Source organism: Astyanax mexicanus, chromosome 14, assembly GCF_023375975.1.
Source record: "Astyanax mexicanus isolate ESR-SI-001 chromosome 14, AstMex3_surface, whole genome shotgun sequence".
NCBI lineage: Eukaryota > Metazoa > Chordata > Actinopteri > Characiformes > Acestrorhamphidae > Astyanax > Astyanax mexicanus.
This window is the reverse complement of record NC_064421.1, coordinates 15,156,348-15,184,247: the sequence shown is the minus strand read 5'-3', so window position 1 is coordinate 15,184,247 and position 27,900 is coordinate 15,156,348. Positions and strand designations below refer to the sequence as shown.

Below are 27,900 nucleotides of genomic sequence, written 5' to 3'. Positions count from 1 at the left end.
GTTCAAAACACTAATTGATTGTTTCAAAGAGGAGACAACAACCGTGTCAAGTTGATGAATGCCTCGTCCTTTTCCAGGGAGGCGAGCGCTCTCTTGGGATGTGATAAAACTTTTATTCTGAGGAAACATCGTGGGTTTCTCTTGAAGTGGAACATAGGCGGTCTGAACAAAGTGCAGACTCATTTTACAAGAGACAATCTTCATCACATTCTTAAAAATAAAGAAGATACTAAGATTCTTTGAGTGTTACAATAGATGAGACATTTTTGATCAAATCACAAAAAGCATTCTGTACAGGTACGTCCCCAAATTAGTATTGGAACAGTATGAAAAATAAAACAGAAATGCAGTTTATTTTTATTTAATTCTAGATATTTCTTGTTTTGTCTACTCCAACTTAATTGCAGCTGTAAATATGCACACATATCTGCATACCAGGCATGCAAAAAATCTGTAATGATGAAGCATTTATCACTTCGCCATGTTGCCACTCCTTCTGCTGCATTGTGTGATGTTTAATTCTAGATGCCTCTGAGCCAAAAGGACCTGATGCCACTTCTGGACGTGGTTAACATATGCCTTGTGTTTTGCACAGTAATGTTTTAAGTGGTAATTGTTAGTGTAGCTCTGTATCGCAGTGCTTTAAATCATTACTATTCTTAAACTGGAACTGTTTTAACTTTTTATAGTGTGTTGTAGGCCAAAAATAAAATTAAGTCAAAGTAATGTAATAAATACTGTGTGCTTCAAAATGTTTCTTTTATGGCACCACTAAAGAAATCCCTTGTACAGCCTTTATATTTGATATATATGATTGTAATAAATGGAAATACACATATTTCCACATGACATTCATGCTCCAGCATCTATATTGATTTACCTGCAGAGAGCTCTCTGGCAATCCTGCTGCTGCTCCTGTAGAAGACTCTGGCACATAAAGGGGAGAGAGTCTTCTTCATTTGTGCTACAGCCTGCTGCATGGAGGACCCTAGAGCCTGTAGAATGGTCTCGGTCTCCGCAAGCCCTGGCGATGTGCATGATCCAGTGAGGGACACACTCAGAGAGAGCGTGGCATACTGCCCAGTGCTGGACTGTAGCAGGTCCCACTGGATGGTTCCACCTGGGACATCCAAGGCCTGGTGACTAAATGTCCTCTCTGCAGGATCGTCCTGTACAGCGATGACGTGCAACTCCACAGCTGCTCCTCTGGGTAAAGAGGGCACCACTGCAACCACCAGAGGAGTGCCCTGAATTTCCTCTGCCCCGAAACAGGCCACCTGTAGGACAAACAAACATTCAAGGTAAAAGTAAAACTCTAACCTGATACATTATAAAGACAAGACTATTGAGACACCTGCTCATTCATTGTTTCTTCCGAAATCAGAGACATTAAAAAAAGAGATTATCCTGCATTAGTTTAAGTAATGGTTTCTACCATCAATTTTCTAACACATATTTTGTAGTATTTATGTGAGGATCTGATCACATTCTGCCTCAAGTGCATGGCTAAAGTCAAGATGTTGGATAATTATCATCCCACCTTATCCCCATCTCCCATACTCATCCCAAAAGTACTGGATTATCTATCATCTATCATTATCTATCATTTATCTATCTATCATTTATCTACACCTTCATTCCAGAGAACAAAGTTCCACTGCTCTACAGCTCAATTTTTGAGGGCTTCATACCCCTCTAGCCCATGCCTGAGGCACACATTTAGCACTGTGCCAACAGGCTCAAAGCATATACATGTATTTGCTTTAGAGAGTCCTATTCTAGTTGCAAAACTTCTACAGAAGGTCTAGACAAAATGTGCTTGTCAACTTGCCTATCCGTTTCAGCAGTGGGTGCAAATTAAAGTGAAAGTACATAGGTTTTTGAGATATGGGGATTTACAGACCTCTCTGATGAGTATGTGTTATTGCACAGAGTATGTGGGAGAGTATTTCAATGCAGGTAAATGTAAATACATTACTGTGTGTGTAATTCAATGTTTTTTCAGTATACTGGTTTGTTCAATGTGTTCATTTACGAAATACTGATAAAGGTTAAGAACAATTACATCCAACAAACCTACTAGACCACTCTGTTTTGAGAATAAATATATTAGACTTTGCAAGAATGGTCATGCCATTACGACACTGATATTATTAATAATAATTCCCCTAATAAGTCTCCTTCCAGCTCAGGAATACTACTGCTTTTAGTTTTAATGAAAACATCTTAGTGATCGCTGCCTTAAAGTAACTAAATGCATTCATTAGAAGTGGTGTCCACAAACATTTGGACATACTGTATAGTGAAGTTACCAAACTCCAGCTGCACAGATCAGGCATCAAGACTGAAAAATCTTTGATCCAGAAAGGCCACTTTCATCAGGACATCTAGATAGATGCACATGGCCCATTTTACACCATTTCACCACACACCTCTATTAGAAACCTGCCGTGATGGCTTTAAATGATGTAATCTGCAGAGTTAAAATCTCCTTTCTCTTGTCTGGGCCCGAGCCATTATCACCTCTGAAACGTCTTCTGGCTGCAATACGCACAATGTAGCCCCCTCAAATAACAGTGCAGCGGCCTCATCTGCTAATGGGGGAGAAATGAGCATTTTATAAAACAGTCATTTTGTCTGGAGTCGATAGGGCAAAAACACTTAACCCCCTTTTCAATTTGCTGGATCAATTTTCATCCACTTACACCCCACTTCGTGAGTGCAGAATAATGACAGGTTACATACACTTTATTTTGAAATTCACTCAAAAACCCGCCAGAAAAAGTCATTGACAGGAGCAGGAGCCTGTTTCTGGCGCACCCCAATGTGACCCAATCCGAGCGTTTACATGAATGCAGCACTTACCTCAAGATTAAACTTGAGCAAAGGCCTAATTGCGTATCGGCGGCAAATCAACAGTACAGATCTCTTTGAGTGTATAGCAACAAATAAACAATAGAAGCAACCGAGCATGTGCAATGTGAATGTGTGCGAGAGAGAGAGAATGTGAGGGAGTAAGTGATAGAGGTAGTGAGTGAAAGAGGTGCTGAAGGTTAATCTTAAAGATGAGTGCACTCTTAGCACTGTGGCAGTGTGTGTATGTGTGTGCATTCTTTCTGTTTTGATAAATAATGTTGGGCTAGCACTTTATGTGACCAAGGTACTGTGCCAGAGGAGCCAAGCCGAGATGAGCCAAGGGGTTGTCATGGTCCAGGGAAGGTTTCCCACTAGATTCTGGACCATTGCTGTGAGGATTTGATTGCATTCAGCCCCAAAAGTGAATGTTAGATGATAATGACCATCTTCACCTCATTAAATTTGAGATTAAACTTGAGCAATGGCCTAAGTATGTATTGACGGTCAATCAAGAGCAGAGTGTGTGGCAACAATTACACAACAGACGCATCTGAGCATGTGCCATGTGCATACATGTGAGAGCAGTAAGGGAAGGAGCAAGAGATAGAAGTGTGAAAAAATATTGATATTGTGTCATATCTCTAAAATTAGTTGTGCAATGCGTATCGATTTTCAAAAACACAGTATCGATTGTGTGCATTAGTTTTTTTTTTTTTAGGCCTGTCACAAAAAGAAAGCCAATTAATGTGCCTGTCAATGAGCGTATTATATCTTATAATATGTTGTCAAAATGAATAATAAAATGAATAAAATTCAAATAAATTAATAGAATATAATATTGTCTAAAAATAAGTTAGTAAAGATTGATGTCAGACAGTGGTTTATTTTGTGCTGTGTATAAACCCTGACCAATAGATAGCAGTGTTGTCACCACACTCACAATATGTCACCTTGCTTATAGTATTGCAATATATTGTGATATACTGAATCGTACAGCCCTGTTTTGTAATATGTATCATATTGCAAAGTTTTTGCCAATACACCGGTTTAATTCCCGAAGACGAGTGAGCTCTTAACACTATGACAGGGTACGTGTATTCTTTCTGTGTTGATAAATGTTGGCTTAGCACTTTACGTGACCAAGGTACTGCGCCAGAGGGGTCGAGCCGGGCCGAGCCGAGCGCTTGTCAATAGTCATTGAATGCTGAGACTGGAGTGGGTGGGATGAGGGTGGACTGAGGCAGGCTGCGGGGTCTTGCTCACCCAGGCTTAAAGGCCAGCCCTCAGGCCCTGGCTGGGCAGTCTCCTAGCATTCAGCTGCAGAGCACCAGCACACACACCCTTGGAGGTCACTACCTTCAAAACACCCCAAACTTTCTGTGACTGGAGACTCTTTCTACCCTGACTTGTCTTAGGCTGTTAGATCAGCTCTACACCTTTATTTCATTATTTTATATATGGGTCAATAGCAATATAATGTGCCTTTTGTGTTCACAGCATAGTTCATACAAACACTGGGTAACAATACATTTTCAATATTTACTCTGAATAAACACATTATTACAAATATAGAGGATTTTTTACTTTCAATGTACTTTCTTTTAAGTAGTTAAATTGTAACACTTTACAACAACAGAACATTACTCATTGTGTCACTGTGTCATAATTATTTGACATTATTAATCATTCATTGTTTTTATGTTTGTAGCATTCTTAAGCACTGAAATTTAATAATGTGTCAATTAATATTAAATTAAGACATTACTTAAGTATTTAACAATGTTTGTAACTGTCATATATACTGTTAATTGATATACCCTATACCCTATACACCCTGTCATCTTGGGATTAAGAAAGTTACCTTAGAGATCAGTGACATTACAGCCTTCACAGCCTTTCATGTTTTTTTTTTTTTTTGGCATGTTCAGCAAAAAATAATATTAATTTAACTTAAAAAATATTATTTTGTCTTTATCTTAAGGTGTCCACCATGTAGTGGCAAAATCTAACAGTGATTCCTTTTTTTTTTTTTTTTTTGGAAATCATGAAAAATTCAACAATTTTAGGTCAACCACAGTTTTATTAAATGATAATTGTCACTAGGATTGTCTATCCTGAGGTTGTCCACCCTGTTGTCTAGCTTACCATGCAAGAAAAGAAATAAAAAATAATTAACAATGAGTTGGAAAATGTGATTTCTGTGGTCTCGGAGTTTAAAGCCTTTTACATATGATAAATAGTTAAAAGTCACTCGGGGCAAGGAAAATAATATATAATTTAATAATTTAATAATGACCTATAGGGTTTTTGTAGGGACAGTGTCCCAACAGCACCCCCCACCCCCATTGTCCCACTCCCCCACTAGCTCTCCATACAACGGTAGCACAACTTCATTAACTCCCCAAGCCAGATGTGAAAGCACTTGGCTGCCTGACACAGTGCCTGACAAGAAATCATTTATTAGATTAATCTAATAAAATAAAAAGGTGACAAATGTTGATATATGGTGCTTGTGAGAGCTCAGGGACGGCATGGGTCTGATAGCGCGGGGGACCCTTTAATGCAATCCATCTATTAGTTCATTACAGTCTGCCCTCTCGCACTCATTTGCTCCACTCTCTTTCTCTCTCTCTCTGTCTTTCTCTCTTTCTTCCTCTCTCTCGTTCTCTGCAGAGTGCCTGCTTGAGAACAGAATAGAATAACTCCAATAACAACCAGCACCACTAGTGTGTCCCTTTTCTGTGTGTTTGTTTTTCCTAGTCTCCTCCCTTTCTTCTCTTCTGTGCTCCCTCTCTCTCTCTCTCTCTTTCTGCCAGTGTAAGAAGTGTGCCTGATTGTGGGGGTGTGGGGTAGGCAAGGCGTGCGAGGCGAACAGTAAACACCATAATAAGGAATTGGTTTAAAGCCGGTGAGCAGCGGGGAGCTGATGGGGCCTGGATGCTTAGGCAGTTCCCCTACATTTCCTGCCCAGCGGGAGGCCCTGATCGAGTAGGCTCGGTGGCTGTGCGGTGGGCTTCCACTACTCTCAACACCCCTCCACCACCACCACTGCCACTTCCATCTCATGTTCAGAGCTGGCCACTTGGATACAACACAGCCACACTGCCTCAGCAGTGTCTAAACTGAATACAGTCTTCTGCAATAGAACCTGTGCACCAGAATAAAACAAGGGACACATTAAAAAATGACCAAAAGGTGCCACCTGCCCAGACTAGTTGCTCACTCTCTACTACCAACTATATTAAACTTCACATTTATTCTAACTAGTAATACTAGTAATACAAATTGCTTTTATTGCTGTTGTAGCTATTTGCCTGAATATATCAGAACTAAGTGGATGTATAATGACTTTTTATCATTTATTTACAAGTTGTCTGACCAGAGAAGGACATATCCCCCCCTTAATTATGAGCCTTGGTTATTCCCAAGGTTTCTTCCTCCAGCTCTGTGGGAGATTTCGAGACCTGACATGTTTCATGTTTTGTCTGAATCTTGGTCCTGCTACCATATTTCCATAATTCACTACTCCCAGGATATCAACACACCATTTCACAAAGCAAAATGACAATAGTTTAGTTTTCTTCACCAGCATTCCCAATGACCATATCTAATTTCAATAGTTAACTTTTGGGATGTGGTAAAGAGAAACATCCACAGCCTGAAAGTGCTCATGAAACCTATGCAATTATGTCAGTATGAAACAGAATTTTAAAGGAATGTTTCCAGTACTCCCATGATAAAAACTGAGTACCTACCTATCTAGCATTAATATATTATTTCTATTAAAGTTCTCTGTGAGTGTATCTCACGTAAAACATTAACCTGTGTACACACAAACGTGTGAAGACACCTAACCACTCACAAATCTCTCTGCCCTGCTCTCCATAAATACTATTTCACACCAACAGCAATTGCACTACCCTCCCAATTAACCCTGTGAGTTTTTTCATCCACCTGATTAGAGAAATTATGCACGCACAGCAACTGCATGGCTGGCTGTGGTGTGTAGAGGAGCACATTGTCATGTTTCTATTAAAGACTCTTCCGCTTGGATTGCTCAGAGCATGGTCAACAGCACAGGAGGTGAATGTGATAAATGTTTTGTCATTAATCTTTTAAAAAGCAGAGAAGAAACAGACTAGATGGTGTCATTTGATTTCATCGAATTTAGTAGCGCAGGGCAAACAACTCCTTTATGCTTACCCATCCAAGCAAATAGGACTGGACATATGGTATGCAAACAGTCATTAGCAATCAATATAAAACAGCTACAGCTAAGTAATGGTGTTACTGACTAAACCAGTCAGTGTGAGAATCACAGCGGGTCGATTTCAGTATCCTAACACTGTCATTTCTGAAGTACTGCTTAAAGTGATATTAAAGAAACAATGTTCTTAATTTAAGGCCTACAGAATACTATATATGTCCAAATATCTGTGGACACACTTATAAATGAATGCAATCAGCTATTATAACTAAGTCAGACACTGTAGAGAAGTACTGCCAAAAGACCTTGCCTCTCTGAAATAGATAAACGTTAATCTATTAGCAGGTATGGGCTAAAACTGTGTTCTCTGGATGATGGTAATCCATCCAATGCTTTTGGGGATGATATGGGGAGTTAAGGATAGTAGGGTTGGTGAACATTCAACATTCTGAACTTACTTACGCTCTTGTCAATGTTCCACAGTCTAGTAGAAAGCGTTCCCTTGATAGTAGAGACAATTATTTCAACAAAGGCAAGATAAACTTTTTTTTAAAATACTTTTGATTGATGGGATGAAACAATGCAGGAACAGGTGTCTAAATACTTTTGTTCACAATTTTTAAAGTCACATGATCTACATTTTTATTAAATTAAAAACACAAAAGATACACAGAGTCAACCCAAACTGCATTTTGTCAATAACCGCAGTGCAGAACTATTGTGAATTATTTGTTAATTGATAATAGTTTGGTTTATAATATCTTATGGCGCTCCACAAGGCTCTACCTTAGGGCCTATGAAATAGATGTTAATTATGCCAGCAGTTATGAAACAAGGTGTGGGCTTATATCCAGTGTTAATTAAGGAGTCAAGTGCTTCTAAAAAAAAAAAGGCACTACAAAGGGTATGTTGAGTATTTCCACATCTAATGATTCTAGTTTCATTAGATCCATAGTTGTAAAAGAAATTAGCATGTTAGCACGAAACAGTAAGGCTGGTAGATATGGGCAAAATATTGCAACCAAATACTGAAATAAATGTTCACGATATACAATATTTATCATCACAAAAAACGCTTATTAATTACTATAGTTATTTGAATACAGTAAATTTTAAAATAAAAAATGTCCTGTAGTTTATCCAAATTAACAAGACTAATTTTTTAAAACTGTTTTAATGAGTCCAAGATGTACTCAGAGATGTGTTTCATTTATTACTGTAACAAATGTATCACAATACGATAAACTATTAAACAATATAGGAAAAGCTATATAGTTTTAGGAATGTTACCAGATAATAATATGCAGATATAAATATAACTGAAAAATACATTAAACCATAGAACTCAACTAAAGTCATTCATTTTTATTTTGTATAACTTAACTATGATACAGAGTTTAATGACGTGTTCCTAGACTCACCTTGAGGGCCTAATTGGTGGCCCAAGACACATTTCACCCACAACCCTAGGGACTGGCAATGAGACTCATAATCAGTCTTTCTAATTCAAGGAAGTCTTTATAAACTGTCATATGGTGTTTTCATTATTTATTAATTTATTTACTTATTTCGGTAACTACAGATAATTTCCAGCCCAAGAGGGTGTGACACATCAGAATAGCTAAACAGTGAACAGGTGGCTGACTCGACTTCTTGGATGGTGCAATAGCCTCCCCTCTAACTCCAGCATGAACTGTTTACTCTTGCCCCTCATTGACAAACATAAAGGCTAGCCGGCCACCTGTAGGGACTGGACTCTCCTCCCTCAGTTCTCCAACCTGTCATCATTTCAGACCTGTGTGTGGAGGTCAGAGTAAAGGCCAGGAGCAGCACCAGTAGTTTTCCCTATTTAGAGCTCACTACGCTGAGGGGGTAAGGGGCTGTTACTGTCCCTGCTCCCTCAGGTCCACAGATTACTGGAGGAGGAGCAGGCAGGATGGGGAGCCTGCTGCCCTTATTAGCCATGTGGAGTTGGGATCGCAGAGGGAACAGGGAGGAGATAAGCTGCTCTGAGGTTTCCGCAAAGCTCAGAAAAGGGGGGGTTGCTGGGGTGGGATTAAGGAGGCTCTAAGGAAGACATCTGCCTCTGTGCCAGGCACCATATTATCAAAGACACCAGCGTTTCCCACAACATCAACTTTTCATGAGCGCTCATTCTGGTAAATATGAGCTATTCCTGCCGTTTTTATCCGAGGGTGGCAGAGAGGACAGTGAATTCCATCAGTAAGATACTTTACCTTTTCCAGGGGAAAGGTTTGACTTGTTGTTTAATTGATAAAATTGACAAAAATGCTAGAATAAAATAAAATATTATGCGTTAATTACCCGGGGGGAAATGGGGGGATGCTCTCTTGTGTAATCACTTGCTAATTATTTTTAGAATGGAGAAACAGCACACATAAAAAGCTCTATGATAACAATTTTATTTAATATTTAGATGATGCTCACCTGATCCTGCTTCTCCTGTAGCTTGCTGCTCCAGACCTCTTTGGCTGATGGTATGTATGAGTGGTGGGAGACGTAGCAGTGAGCCTGCAGCACATGGCTCAGGGTAAGATTCTGGCCCATGGCACTCAGGACTTTCTCCACATGGCTGTAGGACATCTGGGCCTGCGAGGCTGGACCCCTATTCAGCAGCTTCATGGTGCAGGGGACCAGAGCTATCTGCCCTGCACAGAACACAGCTTCATCCACCTGTGACAAACACAAGCACACCATAAGCAAAATATACTAGTGCTACAAAAATAAATTTACATGCTTGGTTAAATTAAGCTTAATTTTATAATTTTATGTGATGATTTAGAATAAATACAGAACAACCGCTGTTTTTATGTATTATTAGAAATGTCACAGCAGTATTATGTTAGAATTGGCTATAATTGCATGTCATAAGGACATAAGTGAATTTCTGGACAAGCTGAAAAATACAGAACCAACATGTGAAACTGAAAGAAGCATGTAGATATGAAGTAGAGTAATATTATAGAATGTATAATACAAAATGTTAAATAGCACAGTTAGCCGAATGCAAAGCCAAAGAGAACACGATACAGATCATTTTATCCTTATTACACGTCAGTAGAGCATCGTAACACTCTTGAAGCTGATATTCTAATGTAAAATGCCTGGGCTAGGATTAGCTTTTAGCCTAGCCTGAACAAGCACTCACTTCACTTCCCCTGCCTTCACTGCCATCTACAGACTGCCATATATTTTATATGAATGCTACACAATATTAGGCCATATTTTCCAAAATGGAGCAGAGTGTGGTGGTAAGTGATGCATATACAGAGAAAGATTATTATTATTAGAAAGCTAAATATATTTTATTTAGAAAAGTAACATATTGTCAGAAAGAGGCCAGCATGTTGTTACCATGCCACCATTTTTGAACATGAACGTTTGAACATTTTGAGGCATGAATACTGGTGCGTGTAAAATTTGGGGCAAGATATATTATTATGGCTGTTATGTAACAGTTTGTGGTTTTTTGAAAATTGGCCATTCACAGTTGATTTGTTTATATGAAATTTATATTAATTTATTTTATTATATTATTTAATTTGTTTGTAGAATGTGCATTATTCAACTATGCTAAAATAAATAGCATACATACTATGCCACCTTTAAAGAACGTCTAAATATCGTAAAGCTTTTAGACATACCAAAGGTTTTCTCTAGAACTATACATCCAAGCCAAGAACCATTTATGAAGCCAAGTAAGCTTTATTAATGCACACATTTGGCCCCTAACCAATTCTCTTAAACCACATTACATGTTACAAATCCAATGAAATGGATAATGAGATGGTACTGGTGCGCATCAAAGCGTCAGGATAAAGACACAGCAATTAACAAGTTACACCTTGAGTTAGTTTATCACCAATATCTCACGTTTCACACTATAAACAGAAACGTGGGCTTGAACGTGTGCATACTTCATAAACACAATTAGCACCATCATAATTAGCTGAGAATCCAAGAAAAGCTTCTTCTGAGGAAGTTCCTTGGCCTGCTTATCCTCCAGCTAAAAATCCATGCAATCAATGGTATCAGATATGCAAGAGCACTGAAAAGGTCAAGCCCTGAGAGACGTACAGGGTGACTGCTGCACTGAACAAATGAAACTCCGGCCAGAGCACAGTGGCCAGGGTAAATAGCTGTAGGTGACACGGTGTTAATTGGAGCTCTGGGAAAGTATTTAGCAGAGTGGGGGGGTGTGAGTAGCATGGTGACCTCTGCAGGGATCATAGCAGACCAAATCAATTGATACATCTCGTGAAACAAGGTCTTTAGCCGATTAGCATACATACATGGGTATCGCATTTCCAAACCAGATTACCAGGCTAAGTCCAGAGGCCCAGCGTTAGTGGAGGCTTAGCCCCACCACCCCCAGCTCTGTCTGCTGGAACTGTGTCTTAGCTAATGAGGAAAAAAGTGTTCTGCTACTGAACACTTTATATAGAAGTCTAGAGATGCATCAGAATAACATTTTTAGTTAAAAACAAAACTAAACATTTGACGAAATCGATTCCCGAAACTCGATTAATAGAATTAATGTTTTATTGTGATTTTCAAAATGGGATAATCAACATTGTCCATCATATTTTGCAATTTTAAGGTTTTTTTTTTTTTTTTTTTACGTTGTTTAGTATAAAAGCTGATAGTATATCCTTAACAGAGCTGCAGTCAATCATTAAAAAATAGCTAGATTAAACGTTTGTTTTATATTATGTTTATAGTTTTATTGTACTTGACTGTGGCACTGTTTTGTCTCTCCAGAAAATAAATGTAAAGAAACATTATTTTGCATATTTGATAGCTCTAAATTAGGGCTGCACGATATATCGTTTAAGCATCGTCATTGCGATGTGTGCATGTGCAATTTTTTAATTGCTCTTATATTTGAAAAATATCAAGGTTTTCTTTTTTTTAAATATCACCCAGGTCTACCTGAAACTCAACACTAATGTAGATTTAAATTAATTTTGCATAAATTTTAGAATAAATGTATTGAGTCATTTGGGAGTTCCCAATACAGCTAAAGTCATTTCTTTGCCATTTTTAGGTGAATAATTTTGTCTAAAAAATATTCTGTGCATCCCTAGTAAATTCAGTTCTGGGCAAAGTTATGTAAACTCAAAATAGGACATGATCTCATATGTAAGTTAACTTTTGAAAATGTTACTTTTTTGCTTCTTTCCTTACTTGTTCTCAGTGTAATAAAATCCAAGAGGTTGAAATGTAATTTGAAAACAACAGATCAACAAAAAAAAACCCTTGTGCCGGAGGGGGGAAATAGTCACATCAATTTCCATAGTCATATGGGTTACCCATGATTCCTAGCTCCTGGGTTCACTTGTCAACTTTGATGAATCTTCAGCATCTGCCTCTGCTGCTCCAAATTACCAGGGCTGTGCTGGAGATGGGGGGAGCACCGTCGCTTTTAAGCGGCCGGATCAATCATCGGATCATTTACCTGCAAGCATTATTTGGCAAAGCGTGAGAGCAATACATCTACGCCGCCGTAACCTACATGCATGTCACCCAGACGTCAACAACAAATCGTCATTGGCATTCCATTTATGAGCCATCAAGTGGAATCGGATCTTCGCCACCGAATCTCCGAGATCAGGTCAGGCGTGCAGGACTGAGGATTTCTCAGCAAGCCAGCGTTTAAAATAGAATTTCACCTTTTTATTTATTTAATTTTAAAAAGGATCATTATTTGAGAATTATTTAAATATCAAAAGATGCCACCACGAAGCTCTTTGACTGTTGTCATCAAAAAAAAGAAAAAAAAACTCCCAAAGCTTCAGCAAGCAGGTGTGTAATGATCAATTATTAAGGACCTAGTTCAGGTTACTCCTGGCTGAGGGGGCGGGGCATGGCTTTTCACGGTGAACTTGCGAGAGAGCGAGTGAGAGAACAAGGGGGAATACTATTTACATAAAATTAACAGTTCAAAAGAATGAGTTCACACACCAATCAAACTTGTTAATTGACTGTCAATGGTGTGTCCCTGAATATACAACTACATTATTCATCTTCCCCGTTGACAAGAAAGACAGTCCAATTTGCATTGGCGTCCAAAACCTGATCAGCAGCCACAATGCACCATGCATTTTTAATAGAGCGCACGGAGAGGCTATTAATATTCATAGAGGTCAAACATTTAACTTCCTATAACCACCAGTGGTTTTCAAAAGATCAACTTTTAACCACATGATACAGACAGAATGAAGAGGATTTGATTTAAGCAGTTAGTTGGTAACTGTTGAAGCATCAAGAGCCGAATACTCAGCTAATGTCCTAAACACTACACCAGTGTTCTGGTGTAGACCTGTACTACTTTGGAAAGTTTGCTATTTCTACTTTATTAAAGGTGACTGCATAAATTTGTGGTTAAAACAAAGGGCATTTTCATACATTTAAAACTAAGTTTTTTATTTATTTATTATTGTTTAATACATAACAATACCATCCCTTTACTAGTTGTAACTTTAACTAAGACTAAACATCCCAAAAAATTGTTAAGTTGATCTGAATTTCTTGTGTTGTTTAATGAGTGACGACAGCCTGCCTAAACTCCCTGTAAATGGCCTTGAAGTCTAAACCATCCAAAAACTGCTTTCATACAATAGTTCACCTAATACAAAATTTATTTATTTATTATTGTTTAATACATAACAATACCATCCCTTTACTAGTTGTAACTTTAACTAAGACTAAACATCCCAAAAAATTGTTAAGTTGATCTGGACTAAGGCCACCTCTTTTGGTTGGACCAAATATTGTTCTGTACTGTGGTTTAAAGCACCTTTCTCACCTGCTATTTCAGTTCAGACCAAAACTATCAAGAAATTGAGCGCTACGTCTTTAGCTAATACCACTGAAAATGAACAGCACCATGGTTCAGTTGGTGCGGATTGAGACCACCTCTTTTCATCTGATCGAATTTTGATACTTTAGTCTCGGCTGTGGTCCACGGCACCTGATATTTTGTTTCAGACCAAAAGTTTGTGACTTTTAGAGCCCTGAGGACTTATCTATTACCCATGCAAACAAACCAAACTATGGGTTAGCTGATCCAGACCATGGCCACCTTTTTTGGACAGAACAAATTTTGTTTTTCGTCTTTGGTCCAGACTGTGGATCTCAGAACCTTTCACATCATATTCAGTTTTGGAACATAAGTTGGTAACTGTTGAGGCACTGAGCGCTAATGTCTTGGGCTAATACCCCTGACAGTTGTGCGTTCTTGGATAGAACTGTTCTACTTTTGAACGTTTCTACACATTATTAAAGGTATCTGGCTGTATTTGTAGTTAAGACTAAAGGAATTTCACACATAAAAGTCTGGAACAAAGTCTGAACCAGGGTCCATGTGGTTGTTAGACTGAATAGGTACATTTGTGCTTATCATGCTGCACATGAAGTAGGCTGGAGGCAGAGCGAGGTAGATGTCCACAGTGGACACACTCAACGCAACTACTTCTTAGCTTGTGTGAATTTCTTGTGTTGTTTAATGAGTGACGACAGCCTGCCTAAACTCCCTGTAAATGGCCTTGAAGTCTAAACCATCCAAAAACTGCTTTCATACAATAGTTCACCTAATACAAAATGAAACTGTGGTACCTTTTTAACACCTGCAATTTGGTTTGGCATAAACTGAAAAAAAAAGTCCAAAGATTTAGACAATGGATGCACGTAATGTACAAAAACATCATGCTTTATTGATGTAAACATGATAGTTAAAGATCTTAATTTAAAGCTGATGTGCATAAGTTTTGGGATTTAGGGCCCTCTCTGGTAAGAATAGGTAATTGCACAGAGCATGTGGAAGAATCATTTGAAACTGGGCGGGTGTGATGCGGTCTCCTTTTAGAGCGGATGAATCCGATTCCAGGTTATGTTCAGTCAGAGAGAGAGAAAGAGAGAGAGTGTGCTCAGTCAGAAACTTCACTTCAACTACAGACTTTGTTTTACTATGAGCGAATGAGCTACTGAGCTCTAAGTATCCCCTTCTGAAGTCTCCATTGCTCCACCAGTCGCTTGTGTTCAATAAAACTGAGCCGGATCCTCTTTTAGAGGTTTAATTTATTGTGACTCGTATCATGATAAGGGTTAAAATATATTTATTCGTATAGCACAAATCCACACCAAAACAGTAGGTTTAAAAGTACACTAAGACATCCAACCACAAACTGCTATCCAACATCAATCGCTCTGCTTCAGAGTAACACCCTATCCCAGCCCTTTCTGCCTTCTTAGCATTAATCAAATGCGTGTTTGGCTTCATGCTTAAACGACCTTTATTCTGTGGCTTAAACACCATCACTTTTCATAGCACCAATTTCATGTCAAAAGGACAGCCAGCCCCAAGGTCTCTGTCGGGATGCAGGCAGTAACCTATATGTAAATGCTCTCTCCACAGCAGCACCCAGGCCTCGCATGACATCTCACAACACTCCAACACACACAGGGAGCATTTTAATTGTCGGCTACTGAAATCTCCAAGGCACCGGCTGCTCAGCTTCTTTACATATACTGTATGTGTGTGTTTGTGCTGTACAGCGAGGCGCTGGAGGTGACCTTAAAAGGTTTTGCTGAGAGTGTTATTTTTGGAAGAGGAAAGAGGTAGTAGCTACCACAGTCTGGACCATACTGGCTAAAGTGACCCGCTATTGATGAACAGTCAGCTCTCTCTCTCTCAGGCCAAGGACACAGTGGGGAAAAACACATCGTCGCACCATAAGATATGCTAATGGTCTCATTTCCCCATTGAATCCTCATGCATAATTGAACCCAGGGAACAGAGGAGCATATTCTGTGTGTACAAGGACTGACCACACTAAACCAATACCAATATGATGCTACAGCGTGGGGGCTGAACAAGGGCAGAGCTGTGAAAGAGGCATTTTTTTAGAAAACAAGTTTCCAGTTGTTTCAGGATAAAGTATTCCACAATTTTTACAGGGTAATTTCCGTCCCATGACTTCCATACATGATAATATTATGCATATACACAGTGTTATTACTGAAAAAAACAACTTTAAACAAATGGTTACTGGATATACACTACTAATCAACCCAAAATAGTATGTACATCGTAACTGTTGTGCAAAAACAGTACAAATAACAACTTTACAGGAGAAGGTAAAAGCCTTCTTAACTTTCAAATAAAAGTCAATCATTATGGAATCTAGACACAATGCAAAGAACAACTACAACTTTCAATTTTTAAATTGTTGTGTGATAGAAATGATCTGAAAAAATATTACTGTAAAATTAATATCTCTATCTAAATCCTTTGTTGTTCAATAAACAAGACATGAGGAGCTTAACAGCTTCAAATCAACTAATATTTCCAGGACATATTTAGCAATTTTCTCAGAAGTTTTTCAAAAGGTTTGTGGAAAAAAAGTAAAAACAATTTTCAGATTTACCATCTTTTTTTTTTTTTTTAGATTTTTCTAAGGTCTCACAAAAACTTTGATGACAATTTAATAGGCAGTTTTCTTACTATTCAATAGTTTTATGGAAACAAAACAGACAAATTCTGATACAAGATTTTTTTGCATGATAGTAACAATGCATTTTTTTCTGTAAAATATAAATCTCTCCAAATAAACTGTAATGTTTAATAAACAGGGCACCAGTGGCTCATTAGTTTAACCTTTTCAAGACCTAACTAATATTTCCAATACATTTTAGCAGTTTTCTCATTTTTCAGGAGTTTTGTGGTAAAACACCTCAAAAATGTCCATAAATACATATTTTTCTGCAGGCATAGAAACCTTTAAAAAAAATCACAATTTTCTGAGGCTAAAACTGGGCAGACCAGAGCTGGGCACTACATCTGTCCTCTGCCTATGCGTGTTTTACTAAGGATAGTGAAATAATCTTTTTTAATTCAGCTCTCCTGTATCCCCTTAAGTCGTGGCTAAGCCATTTACACAAGTCGCAGTCATCTCAGACTTTGTGCATTACTTAAGCACAGCATAGAAATAAATAAGACGTGAAGACATAAACGAGATGCGATTGGTGATTCCATTTAATCCGTTTTTTCTTCTTTTTTTTTGCAATGGAAGACAGTTTGTCAGTTTGTCTCTTACTCCATCTCGAACAGGCTTCCAGTCTTTGGGATCTTTCAGCATTAGTGTGTTCAAAGCGAATCACGTCTGGAAGCGAGTGATGATGAGAGATGGGCTCGCGGTGAGCTCTACGCCCTAAGGAAACACTCATCCTCCGACACCTAAATCTAACAAATACAAAACGTTCAGGAGAGCCTAAAACTCTTTTCCAACGCAAGTGCTTCCAACAGAACAGAACATTTAAAAAAATAAAATAAAATAAAAGTCTTCGCTTGTTGTTCTCTTATCTTTTTCTGTATTTTTTTTGTGTTGTGTTGTTGTTGTCTGCGCTCTCCTTCAAGCCTAACCAATATATGCTCAACTGTCACACAAAATCAGTGTTACTTAAACGGCGACATAAATAGCAGTATGAAATGCACAAAGGATGGCCAGTGTGGGGAGGAGGGGGGGCAGTATCGCTCTGAGATTTCCTGAGTCTGATACAGCCTATCAGGATGAAAGAATTACACATGCGGTGCATGGATAAAAATAATCTAAGTGAAATTTGGGAAGATGATATGAGGTATGAATGTATTGGAGCTGGTAGCCAGATAAAGTAGGGTCATTTGCTATGACACTGGCCTCTTTTCTCTGCTCTCTTCATGCAGCTGTAAATACCCAGCTTCCCCGGCTGTCTGACCTCGACATGCCCACTTCCAGAGACGCCTGCGTGGATAAGTAACACTGTCATGTCAGCTTTTGTCAACTTTATGCTGATTACTCTCCTCTATCTATCGGCTGTTTGGAGTAGAAGCAAGAAGCAAGGTCAGACAGGGAGGCTTAGAAGACATGTCTGATTTGCAAGACATGAAAGAAGTGTACACTTTCATTGATACAAATACTTAGATTAAGCCATCAATATTGGTATTTAATATTGGAATTAAGGATTTTTTTTATGATTTGGGAATATTAATAGTTTCTTGTTTTATCTTAAAAAATAAAAATAAAAACTAAGAGAGCACATTATTCTATTTTCTGGCACCATATCTACAAAAGTGTTCGAACGTATTGATAAAGCCGGATTATACAGAACGCTTGTGGTGTGCTGGAGTGTCTAATAGGGAGAAGCGAGAATGGGGGCATGTTTCCTCTTTGTGTTGGGGCGAAATGCCCCGCTGCCATCTCGACCTCTGCTTTTTTGACAAATTGGTTGTGAGGCTTTTACGACTGATGCACATATCACAAAAATCATTTCTGCCAAGATTCCTCTATGACCTGCCCGTAGGACATGACAAGCTCCTCGATGCATCGCTCTATCAAACCGGATCTTTCCAGGACAATGCAAATTATGACAAATTCCATCATCCTGCATTATGCGCTTTGCCGCTAATCTCCCTAATTCGAGAGAATGGGGAGGGTTCTGCAGTTTCAGCTGAGGGGCATGTTGTCTGACTGAATGATGCTGAAGCAGCAGAGCTCAGACCCTGTTCAGAATCCACTCCCAGCTGCGCCCACCTCATCTAGCTCATCTTCACTGCATCTTTTTAATTTAATTTTTTTGTGTAGATAAATAAAATAATAAAAAAAAAAAATATGCAAAAACACTCTCTGAAAGACAGGTTAAAGAAATAATAAATGAATAAAAAATACAATCGCAAAGGGTCTAAGTAGTCTTCTTCAGGCATGTTGCGGTTTTGTTGACAGGGTTTCAAAGAGGCACGTCCACACGGGATGGTCATAGCGTGAGTGGTGTCCACTTTGTCTTTGCCTCGCCTCCCCTCGCCTTGCCCTGCCTCGCCTTCCAAACAGCACATCAGCCTGACACACGCTGGAAAAGCGGAGAGGAGGACAGCAGACAGGACAGTGGGCCAGACGGAACTATGAAGAAATCATTTAGCACAGAGGAGTCAGCCTCTGGACACATCAAGGTTAGCCAGAACACACTGCTCACAGCACCGGGACAACCTGCACAAGACATCTATAAACGAGAGAAAGGCGAGAAGAGGGAAAAAAAATACACACCCCATCAAAACACAGATATATCCTCATGGAACAGGTTGCAGTTCAGCATCATTTCAAAAGATGGCAGTATGACTGCATGAAAGAAAGAATAATCAGCAGCTGCAGCAGCCATTGCAGGCATCTTCTATTTCTTGGCAGCAGATTTCATATATTCAGGACCTTTACAAAATGTTTTGCCTGCATAAAAGTGTTACAGCTTGAATTAGTATTTATTAAAATGAAAAAAATGAAAAAATAATAATAAATAAAAAAACAAAAGCCATCTGGTCACTTGGGTGATGATCTTTGTAATTCATGCTACTGGTTTCATATCAACCAGCAACACCAATCATCTCTCGTTATTGCTGATATTTTGCAAAGCTTTTACTCTGTAAATCAGCAACTTTTTTTCCCTGTTCAATAATTCTGAATAGCATTATCACACTCTATTTAAATGTAAAATTCATAGGCAATGCTTTAAATCCTCACAGCTCGCTTGTATGTACAGTCTTTTCAAAAGGAAGAAAAGCAAATCTGTCTCATAAATTTATACATGCATATATTTTTCTATGCACATTTCCATATTTTTATTTCTCTTGTAAAAATGCTTAAATCACGTTTTAATGCATTGTTAGACAACCAATCCATTATTTCACAAATACCCACAGTTCAGTACTCAGTCCAGCACATTTTAACTTTCCTAACTAAGCAAAGTGTCAACCCCGATATTCATATCGCCGAGCACGCTAGATATAAATAATAAATCTCTGTGCAGAACCGAACATGGTGCTCTGGAAAAGGCACAAGCCTGCTTAAAACAGGACATTGTCTATTATTCATCCACAACACTTTTATATCTGTAGAATGGGCTAAAATGACAATGGCTAATGAAAAATGAATGGCCAAGGTTAAAAGTTACAACTCAAACGAAGCCCTCAATGAGAAATTAATGACAACACGAGTGGCCAAAAGTAAATGGAACATAAATGTTAATATCATTGAGCCATCAGTTTTAGCTACTGCCATTAAAAACTAACATCTCCTTAATAAATTAAGACAAAACTGCAATGCTCGGCCACTGTTGCATGAAGACCCAATAATCATGTTTCACGGAGGGCACTTACTGTCAGCCGCCACATAAAAGAATAGCCAGATTACAGTGTGGAGGAGAGCAGAGAGAATGGACTATAAATAGAGTGAGCACAAAAAAAACACATAAAAAAAAATCAAACAGCAGCTTAACCCTTTAAAGTTCCACTTTCTGCTAGAGCACATCTTGAGTCACTATATCTTACTAAAGAAGAACTGAACTGAACTGAACTGAACTGGTCAGCCTGATTGTGCCATCTCTACCAATAAGGTAGAGAGAGGAAAAAAAAAAAAAAAAAAATATATATATATATATATATATATATATATATATATATATATATATATATATATATATATATATATATTTCCATGAAATAACCAGATTTGTCATCTGATGTTGGTGGATTCTTGGAGCATAAAAGATAGATAGATATATACTTTATTGATGCCAGAGGGAAATTCTGGAAATTATAATATTATCAGCAATGTATAATGTGTATTATATCTGTAACTGTGTACATAATACACTTTATTTATGTATTATTTTTTTATTGTGTTTTATGTTTAGATTTTATCACAATGTGTCATCTCAAATATTTAACAAAAATGTGTGTAGTCCATTTCCAAAATGGTTAAAAATGGTTACAGGAGAAGGCCAAAATGTTTTTAACTTTGTCAATTAAAGGAAGTCAATGTAAAATACGAGTTTCTTTTTACAAGCATTTAAGAAAAAAAATCTATCAATTTATTCAACCAAATTATTATAGAGAACATGCAACCTGAAAACAGATAAAACTGAAGGTACATGTTTTTCATTGGACAGCAGGGCTAACAAAACCTGGGGATTTAAAAAGAAAAAAAAAAACAATCATTTTTATAATTTGATTCAAACAAACAGAAATACATAAAACTAGAAAAAAACTGTGCATTGCTTGTTTAATGAGGGGGATGTTAACGGGTTAGAGAGATGCTTTTTTTGGAAGGTTTTCTCATTCAGAAGCCACTTCTTAGGCCAATCTACCTGTGTTTTGACCGTTCACTGCAGTAACCTTTTAAGTCTAACCCTATTTGTCTACAGTTAAACTCGAGTTGCTCGCTCTCTCTATGTGTGTGTTTCTGTGTGGCGAGTCTTTCCCTGCCTGTGCGTGTGTGTGTGTGTGAGAGCGCGGGTGCCCCCGCCTGCCTGTCCTGTCAGTTCTGGCCTCTCATCACTGAGCACACAAACATAGTGGCATACAGGAATAGAAGCCCTCGTTACCATAGTAATAAGATGGTCATACAGCTCCTCTTTTAGACGGTGATCAAACCGGACAGTGCTTGCCGCTTTTCTCTGCTTTTCTTTTCATGTACGTATTTGATATTCGGTTACATATTCTAGCGCTGAAACGCACTCATCTCACCCAAACGTGCTTTTCCTTAGAGGTAAAAGGTTGATTTACGGGTAAATGACAAAGATAAAATCCAGATCCTGCAACAAACTCTCTTTGGCCTTTTAAATAGCATGGTGCTTGATTTTTCTCATAATTCATTTATTTCCTTAATAAGCTTAAAGCAGCAGTAGAAACAGTAGTAGTCATATTTCTACATTGAGAGGTGACAAAAAAATATATATTTTTATACAAAATATTCTAATATTCTGAAATATTAAAATATTCTTATATTCTGAAATTCATATTCTAAGTAATCAAATATTCTAACGGATATCTGCATTTAAACAGTATTTCATAAATGAACAAAATAAACAAAACAATAGACTCAAAACACAGAACTTCACACAGTGATTTATTCACACTAACCGCCATTAAAAATAATTTTCTGCATGCTCTGTGCAATTATACATTCTCACCAGAAAAGTTACTAAATCCCCAAATCCCCAAAAGTTCTCAGTAATATAACATATGTTTAAATAAAGTGTTTGCATTATGTAGAGTTTTCATACATAAACTCCTCATTTATTTTATAATGTTATAATCACCTTCTAAACTCTACTTTACAGACTTATTTTTCCTGTAAATTACGTAAAAACAATAGAAAACAATCCATCAACTTAAGCCGGCCATATCAGCAATTAATATATAATATTCAGCCACAGAAATTATATTGTCTTTGTTTAAAATTCATCACAGTTACTGCTATTATGGGTCACACCATATGGTATTTAAAGTCATATGGTCACTTTAAAGCGACAATCTGTACATTTGGGGGATTCAGAGTTTTAGTGACCCCTCTGGTGAGAATGTGTAATTGCACAGAGCATATGGAAAGAGTATTTTTAATGCAGGAGCATGTAAATACAATGATAATAAAATGAAAATCTGTGTTTTTAAGTGTACTGCTTTTTATTAATGTTATTAATTTATGAAATACTGCCACATTGTAGAGAACAATTGCATCCAGACCACACTGTTATTATTACAGTAAAAATATTAGATGTTGCAGAGATGGCCATGCCAGAACATTGACACTATTAATAAGACTATTTTGCCTCTTCCTTTCTAACTGAGGAATACTGGTGATTTCAATTTAAAAGTATGGGCAATTAACTAATGTTTAATTATGAATAAGTACATATGTGAGGTAGTGCACATTTTTCCCATTATTTTATGCATTTTAGTTTTTTTCTTTAACTAAATACAATGCAGTTGGACAGGCATCGCTGCTTTGTACCGATGAAATGTGGTACGACTCATCTTCCGAAACCCTGAAGATTGGAACGATGAGTGTTTGTCACGGGTCCGTCCCGTGATGGGTGGGACCTGCTGTTTTGCAGACATATTGAGCAGTGGCATTGCTACACAAGTCTTTTTTTAAGCTGTGTATTACAGCTGTCTGACAGTCCTCGGAGACTGTTGTCGGCAGAGAGGAAGTGTAAACACACTCATCCACATTAAAGCCTCCATTTACTGCCGCGGAATTTTAAAGCACAAATCAATCTGTCCTTTTATATTCAGATGACAACGCCTAATACATTTGCTGCCAAAGCCCCCCCCCCTCCCCTCCACCTTCACTGCTTTCAACTGAGGAAAACACACTGTTTAGAGAGTTTAGTACAGACAGACAGTGCAGAAGCGGAAGCTGGCTGTCCCCTGTAGAGTGAGAGGGGGGAGGGCGAGGCGCAGTAGCTCTCCGTGAGGTTCACTGGCTAGGTAGGTGACGGTCAGTGCTCTGACACACTCTGGTGTAGATGTGTATATGAGTGTGTGTGTTTGTGCGAGTACTATAGGGCGAAAGGAGCGGGGCCGATCCTGTGCGCCTGCCTGTGGCTTGCTGACACGCACCAAGGCAGTCAGGCACCAATAATACATGAAGAGCTGTTCAGAGGCAATTAGGATCAATTGTCAAGGCAGGGCCATTAATGAAGGAGTGTGTCGCGGTGGCCGGGGAGCGTGGCGGCGCGGGGCCGCAGGAAGGCGATCCGCTCTGACACATCCAGTCCTTCCTGTGTCCTCGCCTGGTACAAGCTAATACCAGCCTTAACGATGTCGCGTGGCAGCGGATAATGCGCCTAACATGGGCTATGATTCCACAAAATGACTGCTGCCACAGCAGCTCAGCCTCCACCGGCTCGCAGCAGGAGAGGGGGTACAAATAATTATTCCCCTTTCACCCTGCAGCACGCTGACCCCCAAGAAGACTGCCCAAAGCTTCACACCCCTGTGCTGCCTGCCACACCCGGAAGTGCATCAGGAAACACGCCAGCTAGAGTGGGAACCACTGATGAACAACGTTGACTAGTTGTGATTATGAAAAAAGTACAATAGGTACAGTAAATTGTTTACTTAATTGTCCCTTAGGTTTCTAACTTAATATTCAAATAGCCAGAATCAGTAAAAATTAGACAGAACAAAATTAGCTACATTACTAGTCCAAATGTTTATGTATTCTTTATTTAATTTGTTGTAGATTAAATAAGAAGGAAAGGCAGCAACTATTGCTCAGCACCAAAAACTCCTTCAAGGCAATGATAAAACTATTCCAGGTGACTCTACCTCATGAAGAAACTGAGATTAAAATACCAAGAGTGTGCAGATCTGTCCTCAAAGATAATTGTGGCTATTTTAAGACATATTCAGGTTTTGTTTACAAAATAATTCGGCATGTCTTTCTGTGTAGCTTTAATGTCAATATTACATTTACAATGTAAAACTTCACTAAAATAATTAAAACACATTCAATGAGAAGAGATGTGCCCAAACCTTTGACTAGTACTGTATGTCTCTCAGATGTAAAGCCACCACATGTCTAACAACTCTGCTTGCTGGCTGCATTATGATGTCCTGCTGATTCCCAACTGTTTAAATGATAAAACAGCCTGTATTCCATCTCATTTTTTTTTTAATTTTCACCAAAGAAAAATGCTGAGTCTGTTGTTCATTAAAATAATAATAATAATAATAATTATAACTGACATAAATGTTCAATTAATCATGATAAAAATATTACATCCATTAACCAGAAACCCCTCTTGAGAGTACTACAGTCAGTCCAGTACAGTGAGTATCAAATCACAGCAGAAAAAAAACTCGAACCACGCTAACCACACAAAACAAACAATGTAGAACACATTTAACCATGAGCCAAAGTACGCTAAATAATGCTAAAAGAGTTACGTACAATGTGACGAAGTTTAGCACTACATAAATAGCCTTTTTCTAAAGTGTTTCCACTCTGAGCTTCACAGTGCCCTCTCAGCGAGTCCTCTTTACTATAACACACAGACTCTCTGTCAGGAGTCAGGAGTATATCAGAGCCAGAGCCGGGCGAGGGTGAATCAGTTGGAGTGAGTTTGACCCCGGTGGTCCGTGTAATAGAGCTGGGGTTCACGCGCAGGAGGTTGCGAGCAGGGGGAGAAAACAGGTGTGCGTTTCCACGCCCTCAGGGTGCCCTCCCTCTGCATTCCACTCAGCCACAACTGGATAAGCTCTGAAAGCTGGGTGGTGAGTTTGTCAGTTTGGAGTGAAGAGCTGACCCCAAACTTTGGAGGCGGGGGAGGTGAGTAGAGACAGGTATGAGTAAGGTCTGTAGATGAGATGCTTTCAGAAAAGACACTTTGAAACATTGCCCGCACAGGCTATGAGTAAGGGGATGTTTCTGACTGAATCCTTTACTCGACTGTCAAAACACAAGAGCTCCCCCTCAGTCTTCACAAAAGCAGAGGAGTTTAAGAGCAGCAGCGTAATTGCAGGAAAACTCCAGAGAGGCAATCAGTCTTCACATCAGTGTGGCTAATCAATGCAGCGGAGAGAGACGGAACTCCAGTCCAGAAGCTGCAGCTTTTGTAGACATTGTAGCGAGGCCCGTAAAAACAAACCACTCATTTTTCTTCAACCCAATTGCACTGCAACACTGTTTCTCTGCCCCTCCTCCCCTCCTCCTCCTCGAGTGATGGTTTGTTCTTTTATTAGAGCTGATAGCATCCTTGCATTGTTTCGGCTCCATCGCTGAAGAGCCATCCCACTGTTCTAGCCTCCAGCAGTTCGTATTATTGGTGCATTATTTCACGCATGCCCGCCTCTTTTATCAACTGCTTTTGAAGTAATGTTAATAGACTAGAAAATTGAGACATTTATGAAGTATAGGCAGTGTTTATGAAAAAATCCATAAAATATGACAGAGGCGAGGTGAGATAAAAGCTGGCTTTTAATAGATTATGGCGAAGGGAGTTCGTCAGGGACTGACAAGCACCTCCTCAGAGATCACTCACTTTTATGGGATTAGTTTTGTTGTATTAAAAATGAAGTTTAACATCCTAATTAATCCGTACACACCACATATCCTTCCACCTTCTGTGGTAGAACCCCTTCCAGCCTCAGTGGAGCTTTAGATGCCTTGTTGTTTAGCTAATTAGTCTCGTCTGATATTTGATACTTATGAGAGCTGTCCAGATCAGGTTAGTTTGGCCCCAATCCAATTCAAGTCTCTCTGAAGTATCTGCTTAAACTGATCCAATCAGATTTAAATGATTTAAATGCTTTAAACAAATAACTTTATATCAACCAAATCTCTTTTGGTATGAATCAGTTGTTCTTCTTAGTTTTTTATATTAAGCGTTTTTACATTAAAAACTAAAACGTGCTTTATTTAGACTATTTCTTCACTCATTAAGGAGGAAAAAATATCCGACATTCGATTATTTGTGGGAGGCCACAAATAATGCAATCATGCAGTTAAAGTAAGTTATGCTCCTAATTAATAGTTTATTTTTAAATAACAGTTCATAAACTGAAGTATTATAGACTGACATGTCTAGTTTATTAGTGACTGCTCTTAAAATTACTGTATTACAGAGTGTTTTTAATATCATATAATCCAGTCTAACTACTAATACTAATTCAACTAATAATATACTACTAATGGTCACTACCTGATCATTCAGCTCCCAGTTCAATTAACACTGAAAACAAGTTACACTGTCTGCAATTATTTAGGTTTCTACAGTGTGTATTGGCATTACCATAAGTTTCTATGTGCTGTTCGTGAGTGGTTTAATAATAAAGACGGGTTGTTCTGTGGCTCAGATTTAGAACTGTTCCTGAAACATAATCGGTTAAAATAAACGCCGATCTTGAGTCATTAATTTGGATCAAAATATGCCTAATATTTATATATGTGGATGAAGACTCCAAGGCTACACGTGCAGAGTGTTGTATGTTTAGGAGATTTTACATAAGAGAGTGCTGCTAAAATCAAGAGAGAGAGAGAAAGAGAGAAAACCATCAGCAGATAATGCTCTCCTAGTCTCAGAGGTTTGTTTAATTTTTTGGACAACAACACCCATTAATCCAAGGCAATTCCCCGGCAAGTAATTAGCACAGCTTTAAATCAAGGCCACTTAAAAGTTAACACACACTCTCAGTCACCAAAGTCCCAGAGATGTATTTCAGCAGGGGTATAAAAACATACCATCTACTGAGAATACTCATGCATACCATATAACATATAGAATACCGTACATTATTGTGGTAGATAAAAAACTTGACCCTCTGGATCTACTAACAAGAGGGTTAGCCAGTTTAGCTCATTGTTTTAGTATGTTTAACCCTCGTAAGAAGATTATTCAAATTAACCCACAGCATAGGCCAGCTTGGCATTAGTATTGCCAATAGAATAAGACTCTTTTGCTTAATGCCAGGTGTGGCTAGGTATGGCTAGAGGGAAATAAAGAGGGCCCTGGAATTCTTTGGCATGATGGCCCTTCATCTAATAACTTTGGGATGAGTTGGGGGAGCTAGGGATGGGTTACTGTCACTGAATGCAATTAAACCCATAATGTGAGATAGGTACTGTACAAAAGCAGGATAAACAATTTTTAATACCACTGATTTCAGAATATAATACAAATTAATGTTAATAATACAAATTAATTAATAATACAAAATAAGGTGTTAGGTGTGTGCCATATTGTATAGTATATACATATGTTTGTTTCTACTGAACGCAATTTTTGGACAGCATTCATTAATCCAAGGCAATTCCCCAGCAATTAATTAGCACAGCTAATTAGCATACACTGTTCAAGCAAAACATTATGACTGCCCACTCAGGTGTTTAAGAACTCCAACAGCACTGCTGTGTCTGATCCACTCATAACAAAACAATACATACCAACACAACACCCCAGTGTCAGTGTCACTGCAGAGCTGAGAATGATTCCCCACCCAAATAATA

General features: G+C 38.5%; 1 protein-coding gene across 3 annotated transcripts in view; it reads right to left on the bottom strand.

The window, feature by feature from the left end:
* dph6 (diphthamine biosynthesis 6) overlaps window positions 1-27,900 on the bottom strand; it is a 275,116-nt gene that overhangs the window by 5,959 nt on the left and 241,257 nt on the right. For all 3 annotated transcript variants that reach the window (XM_022673073.2, XM_007257396.4, XM_007257395.4), the window contains 2 exons: window positions 9,512-9,757; window positions 881-1,277 (listed from right to left, as the gene is read on the bottom strand). In XM_022673073.2, the coding sequence (XP_022528794.2) occupies window positions 881-1,277; window positions 9,512-9,757 (643 nt within the window). The remainder of the gene's footprint in view (window positions 1-880; window positions 1,278-9,511; window positions 9,758-27,900) is intronic.